Source organism: Entelurus aequoreus, linkage group LG01 (genome assembly GCF_033978785.1).
Source record: "Entelurus aequoreus isolate RoL-2023_Sb linkage group LG01, RoL_Eaeq_v1.1, whole genome shotgun sequence".
Lineage (NCBI taxonomy): Eukaryota > Metazoa > Chordata > Actinopteri > Syngnathiformes > Syngnathidae > Entelurus > Entelurus aequoreus.
In genome coordinates, this window is record NC_084731.1 from 67,219,146 (window position 1) to 67,232,554 (window position 13,409).

At 41.6% G+C, this 13,409-nt stretch overlaps 1 protein-coding gene across 1 annotated transcript in view; it reads right to left on the bottom strand.

Moving 5' to 3' along the window:
• Positions 1 to 13,409, bottom strand: part of LOC133656008 (dnaJ homolog subfamily C member 16-like) — a 38,975-nt gene that overhangs the window by 8,693 nt on the left and 16,873 nt on the right. The window contains exons 6-13 of the mRNA XM_062056733.1: positions 7,192 to 7,296; positions 6,867 to 7,025; positions 6,618 to 6,748; positions 4,495 to 4,672; positions 4,022 to 4,204; positions 3,885 to 3,961; positions 2,637 to 2,717; positions 2,479 to 2,568 (exon numbers count right to left, since the gene is read on the bottom strand). Coding sequence (XP_061912717.1) covers positions 2,479 to 2,568; positions 2,637 to 2,717; positions 3,885 to 3,961; positions 4,022 to 4,204; positions 4,495 to 4,672; positions 6,618 to 6,748; positions 6,867 to 7,025; positions 7,192 to 7,296 — 1,004 coding nt within the window. The remainder of the gene's footprint in view (positions 1 to 2,478; positions 2,569 to 2,636; positions 2,718 to 3,884; positions 3,962 to 4,021; positions 4,205 to 4,494; positions 4,673 to 6,617; positions 6,749 to 6,866; positions 7,026 to 7,191; positions 7,297 to 13,409) is intronic.

Below are 13,409 nucleotides of genomic sequence, written 5' to 3' on the forward strand. Positions count from 1 at the left end.
GACACTAACTTTTACAAAAATATATTGTTGTGTTACAAAGGTTGTATGTCAAACTGACACTAACTCTTATAAAAATATATTGTGTTACAAACGTTGTATGTCAAACTGATGGGAGTCAGCTGGCATGGAGCAAGAAGGGTCGCCAGTGACCGGAACAAATGGAGGGGACTCGTCGCACAATGTTCCAACAGGAATGGGAGGAACTAAGTCTAAGTAAGTCAAACGTTGTATGTCAAACTGACACTAACTCTTATAAAAATATTGTTGTGTTACAAACGTAGTATGTCAAACTGACACTAACTCTTATAAAAATATTTTTGTGTTACAAACATTCTATGTCAAACTGACACTAACTCTTATAAAAAATATTGTTGTGTTACAAACATTATATGTCAAACTGACACTAACTCTTATAAAAATATTGTTGTGTTACAAACGTATGTCAAACTGACACTAACTCATAAAAATATTGTTGTGTTACAAACGTATGTCAACCAGACACTAACTCTTATAAAAATATTGTTGTGTTACAAACATTATACACTACCGTTCAAAAGTTTGGGGTCACATTGAAATGTCCTTATTTTTTAAGGAAAAGCACTGTACTTTTCAATGAAGATAACTTTAAACTAGTCTTAACTTTAAAGAAATACACTCTATACATTGCTAATGTGGTAAATGACTATTCTAGCTGCAAATGTCTGGTTTTTGGTGCAATATCTACATAGGTGTATAGAGGCCCATTTCCAGCAACTATCACTCCAGTGTTCTAATGGTACAATGTGTTTGCTCATTGGCTCAGAAGGCTAATTGATGATTAGAAAACCCTTGTGCAATCATGTTCACACATCTGAAAACAGTTTAGCTTGTTACAGAAGCTACAAAACTGACCTTCCTTTGAGCAGATTGAGTTTCTGGAGCATCACATTTGTGGGTTCAATTAAACGCTCAAAATGGCTAGAAAAAGAGAACTTTCATCTGAAACTCGACAGTCTATTCTTGTTCTTCGAAATGAAGGCTATTCCACAAAATTGTTTGGGTGACCCCAAACTTTTGAACGGTAGTGTATGTCAAACTGACACTAACTCTTATAAAAATATTGTTGTGTTACAAACATTATATGTCAAACTGACACTAACTCTTATAAAAATATATTGTTGTGTTACAAACGTTGTATGTCAAACTGACACTAAATCTTATAAAAATATTGTTGTGTTACAAACGTAGTATGTCAAACTGACACTAACTTATAAAAATATTGTTGTGTTACAAACATTATATGTCAAACGGACACTAACTCTTATAAAAATACTGTTGTGTTACAAACATTATATGTCAAACTGACACTAACTCTTATAAAAATATTGTTGTGTTACAAACGTATGTCAAACTGACACTAACTCTTATAAAAATATTGTTGTGTTACAAACGTAGTATGTCAAACTGACACTAACTCTTATAAAAATATTGTTGTGTTACAAACATTATATGTCAAACTGACACTAACTCTTATAAAAATATTGTTGTGTTACAAACGTATGTCAAACTGACACTAACTCTTATAAAAATATTGTTGTGTTACAAACGTAGTATGTCAAACTGACACTAACTTATAAAAATATTGTTGTGTTCCAAACATATGTCAAACAGACACTAACTCTTATAAAAATATTGTTGTGTTACAAACATTATATGTCAAATTGACACTAACTCTTATAAAAATATTGTTGTGTTACAAACGTTGTAATATCAAACTGACACTAAATCTTATAAAAATATTGTTGTGTTACAAACGTTGTATGTCAAACTGACACTAAATCTTATAAAAATATTGTTGTGTTACAAATGTAGTATGTCAAACTGACACTAACTTATAAAAATATTGTTGTGTTACAAACATTATATGTCAAACGGACACTAACTCTTATAAAAATATTGTTGTGTTACAAACATTATATGTCAAACTGACACTAACTCTTATAAAAATATTGTTGTGTTACAAACGTATGTCAAACTGACACTAACTCTTATAAAAATATTGTTGTGTTACAAACGTAGTATGTCAAACTGACACTAACTTATAAAAATATTGTTGTGTTCCAAACATATGTCAAACAGACACTAACTCTTATAAAAATATTGTTGTGTTACAAACATTATATGTCAAACTGACACAAATTCTTATAAAAATATTGTTGTGTTACAAACGTATGTCAAACTGACACTAACTCTTATAAAAATATTGTTGTGTTACAAACCTTGTATGTCAAACTGACACCAACTCTTATAAAATATATTGTGGTGTTACAAACATTGTGTGGTTTGTGATTATCCCAAACTGATTACCTGGATTAAATTAAAAGTGATAGCAGTATCATTAGTCCACTAAAAAGCAACGGTCTACATCCATAACAGCGATTGAAGTGATTATTGACTTTGGTAGTTGATTGAATGTTAGCTTGAAGTGAGAAGAGTCACCCTGAGGCGTTGCTTCTGTTGGATGCATCCTCCTCACTTTGAGGTTGCTCCTTTGGCGCTTGTTTACGTGGTTCACTCTCACCCGGTTCACTAAAAAGATGTTGAAAGAAATACTTTGAGTCCCTGCATGCATCACTATGCTAGCATTCCTCTCTCACCTGAAGGCCTGGATGATGACGGTCCCGAAAAGAATGAAGAGAGCTGAGAAGATCAAGGACAGGATGGGCATCATCTCTCGCCTTGAGGGAGAATGCAGCATGATATTGAGTATGGAGTAGAACTTTACCTTAAGAGTGCTCCCGACTTCAAAGGGCTCCATTATATTAAACCAACTTTTCTAACCAATTGGTACCTTGTCTTTGTGTGTTTGGGATCTGCATATGTCCTGAAAATGTGAGATGAAAGCATGGAGGCATGGCGGAGATGTTTATAAAACAATCTTGCCTTCTTTTACAATTCCACTAGGAATTTGCCCAATTTGTGATCTTTTCCCCCATTGGTGACACCAGCAGATATCTCAATGCATGGTAGAGTTTTACCCAAAGAGCTTTGCGCGAGTCTGCCATTGTAGTCATTAAGCTCCATCTTTTTCTCTATCCTCCTGTTGTGGGGCAGACTGGCTCGTACATGCACATGCACCCTCCGCTGTTGCCCTTTCTAATACAAAGTAGCGTAGCGTTCTAACGTGTCTATCTGTCAGTAGCCACGTTATGGAAGCGCTAAAAACTACAACATGGCTGACAGGGAGAAGAGGCAGTCGAAGTGGAGGCATGTAAATGAGAAACAGCGCGGCTTGAAGATGGTCTGTAAAACATCATATATGCAACAATTTGACCAGAACCAGCATTACGTGATATTGTTGGGCCGTTAAAAACCTCTGTTTCTCAGCTGCAATACTCAGTTGTAATACACTTTTCTACCATTTGTGGCAGTAATGACAATATCAAACAAACAGAAGTCTGCAGCTAAAGCACAAAAATTATGACTACTGCTGAAGCTCATTTGCACTTTAATTTAATTTACATTATTTATTTGTCATTGAGTTCAAATATATTTTAGCACTGCGTTATTGTATGTAAATGTATTTTTTATCAGTTTTTATGAGTCCTTTCTATCGCAGTGTATTTGATGAGAATCTACTTTTGTAATCAGCCTAAACCTAAGCCTTGATAATAATCTTTGTGACAAACACATGATTTCATATGGTTTGACAAGGTTTATCCTGTTAAACAGTAAGTATGTTGGATATATAATTCTTGAATACAAGAGTAAGTAAGGTGGAGATATTATTGTGTATCATGATGATGTGACAAGAGGGCCCCCATGTGGTGAATGCGGAGAAGTGTCACCTTTTTTTACCCACATAAAATGTAACAGAATGACTTCATGGGCCAGTTAAGTCTCACCAGTTGGAGTAGAGGAGGTCATCATAAAGTTGAAGGACGTAATCATAGGCAGCGTTTATCCACTGAATGAGAAACATCTGCAGGGTGAAAATAAAGTCTGTTATTCAAGGGCCACGCTGGAGTCCGCTATGCCTTACCGGGGCCATCTCGTTGTTGAGCTCTGGCAGGGTGGTGTCAGAGGTCAGGTACGTGGGGTCCTTCTGAACCAGCTCCAGATGCTCATGGAGGCGGTACTTGTCCTCTTCACTGCCGTTCCAGCCACCAATCACAGAGCGGTACAGCACCTTTCCAGCCGGGCTCCGCCTCTCAAGAATCAACACCTGTCAGACGCCATGGAAAAACATTAGGCCCTTTTCCTCCGCCGGAACTTTGGATTTAGTTCTTCAGGAAATATATATTATTTATATTAGAAAACAATCGTCATTTGATTATGATAATAAGACATTTATTAAGAGGTCAGGTTTGAGGATGTATTGCGTGTGACTGTACTTATAATCAAAGAAGAAGAAGACAGTTCAGAGGTCAGGTTTGGGGATGTATTGGTTTTATAATCAAAGAAGAAGAAGACAGTTCAGAGGTCAGGTTTGGGGATGTATTGCTTGTGACTGACCTGGGGGGAGTGGAGGGCCTGGTTGGGAAGCAGAGCCTGACAGAGGGGCTGCTGCTGACGCTGGTAGACGTACGCAAAGCGCAGCACCTCTTTTCTGTTGGCCGTGGCAAAGTCCAGGAAGGCCTTGTTTCCAGGGAGAAAAGCTTGGTCCTCGCTAGTGATCAACAGCACACAGTATCTGTAAGAAGGAGGGAGATTTAGTCTATGCAATTAGCAGCCTACTGCCAACCCCAAGTACTACTTCATCCAGTGAAGCAAAACAATCAATGAAACAGAGATAAATACATTTCACAAGCCTCCAGAACATTCCTGCCATAGAATAGGCCATTAATGCAACACTTGGCATAACACACAGAACGTATTTATTTTTGTGAAAGTCAGTACTGTATTTTTCGGACTATACTTTGATCCTACGCTTTGAACCCTGAGGCTTTTGAAACGGTGCAGCTGATTTTTATTTTTTTCTTTGCTAACGATTTTTATTCCAGAAATAGTAATACCGACAGAGACACTGAGAAGGTGTGTGATTGTTTGTGCTATGGCGCTGCAGTACCTCTCTGTTTAGGCTGAGCTTTCAACCAGACGTACAAGTGCCATTCCGTCTTCTAGCCGTCCATAGCCTTCTACTCTGAAGGATTCTTCATTCACCACTCCAAGCAACGTTTGTAAGTTTTACATTATCACTAAAATCATTCTTACTTACTAAACGTCCCATGTGTGATGTCTGTAGAAGTGTTTTCATGCATATATGTACATGCTATCTTAATGTAATGACGCTAGTGTTGTTAGCATTAGCTAATATGCTAACACGATTACTAATGTCTGTGTTAGTATTATTAGCGTACAATGCCATTCTTTTTGTATTGTTTCAGTTTTACAAATTCACCAAAACGTCATTGTAGAGTCATTGAGTCTCTTTAGCTGATTGGAGAGCTAGCTTGCGCAGCTAGTAGGTCCATGACCATGACTTCTGTTTTGTTTGCTCAGCCGTTTTACTGCCGTGTAACAAGCACAGTTTGGAAACAATGAAGGTATGTAAATGAACATTTACAGTATCTTTTGGGCCGATATATACTGTATCAGCGACCTATGGTCCGGTGCAGCTAATATATGTAAATTAATGTATCTCATGCATATTAAAAAGAACATGACTTAGAGTATGTTGATGACTTCACCTATCATGGAAATAATATCTCAAGTACAGGAGAGGTGGAGAAAGACGTCAATAACAGAATTGGCAAAGCTGCAGGAGTGTTCCAGCGGCTCCAAAACATCTGGTCGTCCAAAGCCATCACAAGGGCCATCAAGCTCCGCCTCTACATGTCAGTGGTCATACCGACAGCCTGTGAGACATGGATGAAGACAGCCAGTATCACCAACAAGCTGGATGTCTTCTGAAGATCTCCTGGAGAGACCACATCTCCAACGAGGAGGTGATGAGAAGGGCAGGTGTAGCAGAACATTGTCTCGGAAAGGAGAAGGAGAATGATGGGGAACGGACTCCGACTGCCAAGTGAGGCAATGGACTGGATGACAGAAGGTGGAATAAGGAAGAGAGGTGGAGACAGACAGCCAAGGAAGACCTAAGGGAGATGGCAGTCAGCTGGTACTGAGCTAGAAGAGCCGCCAGAGAGCAGAGAAAATGGAGGAGTCTTGTGGCCCAATGTTGCAATAGGATCTAAGTAAGTAAGTAATCAACATATGAACAAAAGAATCACAGTAACTAGTTTAGTTTTTTAAAAATAATTAAGAAGCAACTTTATAACAATTAACGTTTATGTATGCAGTGCCATTTCAAACTACTAGCTTTTGATCAAATAAATGTCAAAATTGTTTTGAATGATCTGTCCTTTGTATTCTTTGGTTTCTTTAAAACATTGGAAATAATCCATTTTTTTGTAAAAAATATTTTGTTTCAGGCCTTGAATAAACATAATGTTAATATATTTTAAAGAGCTTTCATAGCCTCTAGGGTTAAATCATTGGTTTTAAGACTTTTAATAGACCCTGTTGTCACTACTTTCTGATCAATTCTTGTTTTTAAAGTCTGGCCCAACTGAATTAGTAATTGAAGAGCCCAGTTTACATGACAGTATAGTCCTTTCTTACTTCAAAATACTTACTTCCTTCGTCGGTGGAACTGCTTAACAGGGCACAGCTCATCAAACAGCTGCTGGTTGACCAGACGAGGAACCTGCAGGAACTTGTTGTTGGAAACAAACTCCTCCATGATCTGCCTCTTCATCCCTCGAGCCTAGAATATAGTTCAAAGGATTGAATAGGGGAAGCAGTTTGCTAAATAAACCATATGTATTATTTCCAACATGACAGTCTTAATGAGACATGCAAATTCATGTCCTAATGGGATGTACCTGGATGATGTCCACTGGCTTTTGGGTCTCTTCTTTAAATAGCAGCATGGTGGGGGCGTACCAGTTTATATTGAACTTCTGCAAGAGCTGAATGTTGTGTGTGTCGCCTTGGTCCACGTAGCCAAAATTAACATAGTCTCTGAACGCAAATGCTGTTAACTACAGAGAAGAACGACAATGTGAATTTGAAACTCAGAATGATATCTGGATATTCCAGATAAGAGTCCAATGCAGAACAAACATAATTCATATGACTGTATAATACAAACATGAATGTTCTCAGGCAGATATTACCAAATAATATCAGGCCTTAACCGTTTCTTACCTTGTATACAAGAGGAACGTTGGCAACTTGGTCAAACAAAAGAACACGGGGCTTATTGTCAACATGCCAGCTATCCAGAAAGTGCAGGTAGTTGTCATCAGTAATCTGGAGAAACAATACAAACAGCCTTATTTACTGAGGTCCAAATACCACCCGCTAAACTGCATGTGCAATCTATAAAACAGTGTCTACTATTAGTAGGGCATGTTGTGTGTGATCTACTAAGATTGCGTGTGCAATTGAAAAGTGGTGCAGACCGCCTTATTTAAGTGAGGATTTTGCGTGTACTATACGGGACATCACTATAGAGACACTCATTTACTGCACATTCATGTTATCAGGCTCCTACCTGTGGCATTTTGCTATGTTTGCAAACAGGAGACATGTACCACTTTTTATGGGCATTTTAGAAGCAGCAGTGCAGTGCATCTACTTTGACACCACTTTTTTTTTGTACCGCTGAAGGTGCGCTCATTGGTGAAAGGCTGCACTTACACCGCTCAAAACGCAAAATAATGCATAATTTTTCGTATAACAAAAAATATTTTTTAATAAAATATATATATTATTTGAAAAAAACTAGCATAAAAAATACTAAAGGATACCAAAATGCATCAATTGAACTTGCTCTAATCAATTCCTTAGATCCTCTAGCTGCTATAAAATTATCTTGCTGAATAGAGGATATTTTTTATTTCTGACTGTCCAAAATGTTGACACACACACATAGAAGACGGCGGATTTTTGTCTGTCTGTGCAGTGCGAGTTGTGTGTGAGACTGTCAGTCCTTCTTACACATAAAATGCTAATCAGTGCTGATAAATCACATTGTGCATGCTAAACAATTATATTTGCATCATATTTTGCATCTTAACGAAGACAGAGACACAAACTGGATTGCACACCTTATTCTGTCCACTTTGTACATGTTTAGTAGATCATGTTTGCACGTGTTTTAGTACACGCAAACCTTGAGTAAATCAGGTGTACAGTTGTGCCCGTAGTGAAAAGACAAACAATTGTGGTTTTCAGGTGCACACAGTAAAGCGGGTTACAAACCCCGTTTCCATATGAGTTGGGATGTTGTGTTAGATGTCAATATAAACGGAATACAATGATTTGCACATCCTCTTCAACCCATGTTCAATTGAATGCACTACAAAGACAAGATATTTGATGTTCAAACTCATAAACTTTATTTTTTTTTTGCAAATAATAATTAACTTAGAATTTCATGGCTGCAACACGTGCCAAAGTAGTTGGGAAAGGGCATGTTCACCACTGTGTTACATGGCCTTTCCTTTTAACAACACTCAGTAAACGTTTGGGAACTGAGGAGACACATTTTTGAAGCTTCTCAGGTGGAATTCTTTCCCATTCTTGCTTGATGTACAGCTTAAGTTGTTCAACAGTCCGGGGGTCTCCGTTGTGGTATTTTAGGCTTCATAATGCGCCACACATTTTCAATGGGAGACAGGTCTGGACTACAGGCACGCCAGTCTAGTACCTGCACTCTTTTACTATGAAGCCACGTTGATGTAACACGTGGCTTAGCATTGTCTTGCTGAAATAAGCAGGGGCGTCCATGGTAACGTTGCTTGGATGGCAACATATGTTGCTACAAAACCTGTATGTACCTTTCAGCATAAATGGTGCCTTCACAGATGTGTAAGTTACCCATGTCTTGGGCACTAATACACCCCCATACCATCACAGATGCTGGCTTTTCAACTTTGCGCCTATAACAATCCGGATGGTTCTTTTCCTCTTTGGTCCGGAGGACACGACGTCCACAGTCCAGAGCCCCATCCTTGTTTGTGAATGACTGAGCATTTCATGGAATCTACTTTTATACCCAATCATGGCACCCACCTGTTCCCAATAAGCCTGTTCACCTGTGGGATGTTCCAAATAAGTGTTTGATGAGCATACCTCAACTTTATCAGTATGTATTGCCACCTTTCCCAACTTCTTTGTCACGTGTTGCTGGCATCAAATTCTAAAGTTAATGATTATTTGCACAAAAAAAAAAAGTTTTGCAGTTTGAACATCAAATATGTTGTCTTTGTAGCATATTCAACTGAATATGGGTTGAAAATGATTTGCAAATCATTGTATTCTGTTTATATTTACATCTAACACAATTTCCCAACTCATATGGAAACAGGGTTTGTACATTAGGGATGAAATGGTTACTGTACATGATAATACATATTACGTATATATAACATATATTACGACCAAGATGGCACCGCGTGAACACCGCGAGGCCCAGCGTCCGACCTATTTTTGCAAATTAATAGTAACCTACCTGCTGGTTTTAAGTCTGTTCACCCAGAACAGTCTTGCTTTATTGTCCTACACTCAACAATATCTCTTGGACGTCGGAATTCAACGAACCGACATCTTTATTGCCGACTTGCAACTTCCCGTTGAGATCGCTTGGACACCGGGAGCTCTTACCAGAGCGAGGCCGGCTGCGAGAGCGTATCGCCCGCGGCGAGAACGTAAACGAAGGAGGGGGAAGCGAGGGGGGCTGCAAGCAAAGCTAAGGCTAACGCCGAGCCGGCTTTCGCTCCCTTTTATTTCCTCGCTAATATGCGTTCTCTGGTGAATAAAATGGATGAACTGCGGCTGCGGATTATCAACAACAACTGGATTAAGGACAGCAACGTGATTATTTTCACCGAAACCTGACAGTGCTATCGAGCTAACCGGACGTAGCATCTACAGAGCGGACCGATCAGCTGTTGAAGACCAGAGGTGTGTTTATGTAAACAAGGCATGGTGCACAGACAGTACTACCATAGAGAGTCATTGCTCTGCTGATGTGGAATATTTTATGGTTAAATGTAGACCTTTCTACCAACCTAGAGAGTTTACAGTGACCATAGTGATAGCAGCCTACATCCCTCCAGATGCTAATGCTAAGCTAGCAATGAAACAACTCTATGCTAGCATTAGCAAACAGCAGGACACACACCCTTCAACCACTCCAACTTAATGTCTGTACTCCCTAAATTTTACCAACATGTCTCCTGTCCTACCAGAGAGGACAGGACACTGGACCAGGTCTATACGAACATTCCTGAGGCGTACAAAGCCTACCCCCTCCCCCCACCTCGAACAATCAGATCACCTCTCTTTGTTCCTGATCCCCAAGTACACACCGCTGAACAGACGTGTGAAACCATCAACCAGGACAATCAAAGTGTGGCCTGAGGGACCAGATTCTGAGCTGCAGTGAGGGACCAGATTCTGAGCTGCAGAACTGGTTTCAGCAGACTGACTGGAGCTCGTTTGCCACCCGGTCTACCCAGGACTACCATATCGACATCAACCTCTACACCTCCTCCGTTGTGGATTACATCAACACCAACATTGATGATGTCACCACCCTCAAACGGATAACCACGTACCCTAACCAGAAGCCGTGGATGAACAGAGGTATGTCAACTGCTAAAGGCAAATACGGTGTTAGCTTTCACTGTTATGCTGATGACACCCAACTCTACATGCCCCTAAAGCTGACCAACACGCCGGATTGTAGTCAGCTGGAGGCGTGTCTTAATGAAATTAAACAATGGATGTCCGCTAACTTTTTGCAACTCAACGCTAAGAAAACGGAAATGCTGATTATCGGTCCTGCTCAACACCAACATCTATTTAATAATACCACCTTAACATTTGACAACCAAACAATTAAACAAGGCGACTCAGTAAAGAATCTGGGTATTATCTTCGACCCAACTCTCTCGTTTGAGTCACACATTAAGAGTGTTACTAAAACGGCCTTCTTTCATCTCCGTAATATCGCTAAAATTCGTTCCATTTTGTCCACAAGCGATGCTGAGATCATTATCCATGCGTTCGTTACATCTCGTCTCGATTACTGTAACGTATTATTTTCGGGCCTCCCTATGTCTAGCATTAAAAGATTACAGATGGTACAAAATGCGGCTGCTAGACTTTTGACAAAAACAAGAAAGTTTGATCATATTACGCCTATACTGGCTCACTTGCACTGGCTTCCTGTGCACCTAAGATGCGACTTTAAGGTTTTACTACTTACGTATAAAATACTACACGGTCAAGCTCCTGCCTATCTTGACGATTGTATTGTACCATATGTCCCGGCAAGAAATCTGCGTTCAAAGAACTCCGGCTTATTAGTGATTCCCAGAGCCCAAAAAAAGTCTGCGGGCTATAGAGCGTTTTCTATTCGGGCTCCAATACTATGGAATGCCCTCCCGGTAAAAGTTAGAGATGCTACCTCAGTAGAAGCATTTAAGTCTCATCTTAAAACTCATTTGTATACTCTAGCCTTTAAATAGACTCCCTTTTTAGACCAGTTGATCTGCCGTTTCTTTTCTTTTCTTTTCTACTCTGCTCCGGGGTGGACCGCTAGCCTGTCCATCAGATGGGGACATCTCTACGCTGCTGACCCGTCTCCACTCGGGATGGTTCCCGCTGGCCCCACCATGGACTGGACTTTCGCTGATGTGTTGGACTTTCACAATATTATGTCAGACCCACTCGACACCGAGGATGTCGTTGTGGCTTGTACAGCCCTTTGAGACACTTGTGATTTAGGGCTATATAAATAAACATTGATTGATTGATTTTAGATCTGGTGGCAAGTAGGCCAACTGTTCAGCCAGGGCCAACCTGAACATGGGAATTAACCGGACCAAGCAGAACCACAAGCTGAGGGTAGAGGAGCACTTTGCAAACTCTAACCCCCGACGCATGTGGCAGGGCATCCAGGCCATCACGGATTATAAACCCTTCGGCAACTCTCCCCCAACCAATGACGCCTCCCTGCCGGACGAGCTCAATAACTTCTACGCTCGTTTCGACTGCTCTCCCTGCTGACCTCCAACCCCTCATTCGCCCCCCCCACGAGGTGTGTGCAGCACTGAGCAGAACGAATGCACGCAAAGCAGCTGGCCCTGATGGCATCCCGGGTCGTGTGGTCAGGAACTGCGCTGAGCAGCTGACCGTGGTGTTAACTGACATCTTCAACCTGTCAATAGCTCAGGCAGTTGTCCCAGCGTGCTTCAAGACCACCTCCATCGTGCCAGTGCCAAAACACTCCTCTGCAGTGAGCCTCAACGACTTCCGCCCCGTCGCACTCACCCCCATTATGATGAAGTGCTTCGAGCGGCTGGTCCTGGCTCACCTCAAAGCTGGACTTTCCCCCTCACTGGATAAACATCAGTTTGCCTACCGTGAGAACCGTAGCACTTAGGACGCCATCTCCTCAGCGCTACACTCCGCTCTCTCTCACCTGGATGAGAGCAACACCCACGTGAGAATGCTGTTCATCGACTACAGCTCAGCATTCAACACCATCAACCCCTCTCCCAACTTGGTGCCCTCACGGAAACCAAGGAGCTGGACATCAACCCCTCTGTATGCAACTGGATACTGGACTTCCTAACAAACAGACCCCAGTTGGTTAGGTTAGACCACCTCACCTCCTCCACCCGCTCCCTAAACACTGGCGTCCCCCAGGGCTGTGTGCTGAGCCCCCTCCTCTACTCCCTCTTCACCTACGACTGCACTCCTGTACATGGCACCAACAACCTCTTCAAGTTTGCGGACGACACAACGGTGGTGGGCCTCATCAGGAACAACGATGAGTCGACCTACAGGGAAGAGATCCAGCATCTGGTGACTTGGTGTGCCGACAACAACCTGGCACTTAACACCAAGAAAACCAAAGAGCTCATCGTGGACTTTAGGAAGACTAAAGCTGGTGCGCACGCCCCCGTCTTCTTCATCTTCATCGTATGGGCAGCTGTTTTCCGGCACCCGGACCTGAGGCCGAGGGTCTATGCCTTTTACCACCCCAGGCCCGGGGGGCCCTCCCGTTCATATGTCAGGACACACAGAAGTGAGCCAGGTCACCGAGCAGTCATCCAGGTCCGCCAGGCCACGCAAACCATTAGGAGCACGATAAATCGGGCAACGCAGGATCACGTGGTCGGCAGTGTGCTCCTCCGCGCCACACTCACACGTCGCGTTAGGTGCTAAGCCCCACTGGAACATGTTTGAGCGGAAGCGACCGACACCAGTTCGGAGGCGGTTAAGCCTCACCCAGGCCACTCGTGGTAGTGAGAGGCCTGGTATTGAGCCGGTGTCAGGTATGAAGTCACGGAGTCTGGAGGAGATGGTATGCTCCAGGTCCGTGCTCCATTTGTGATTCGCCCAGT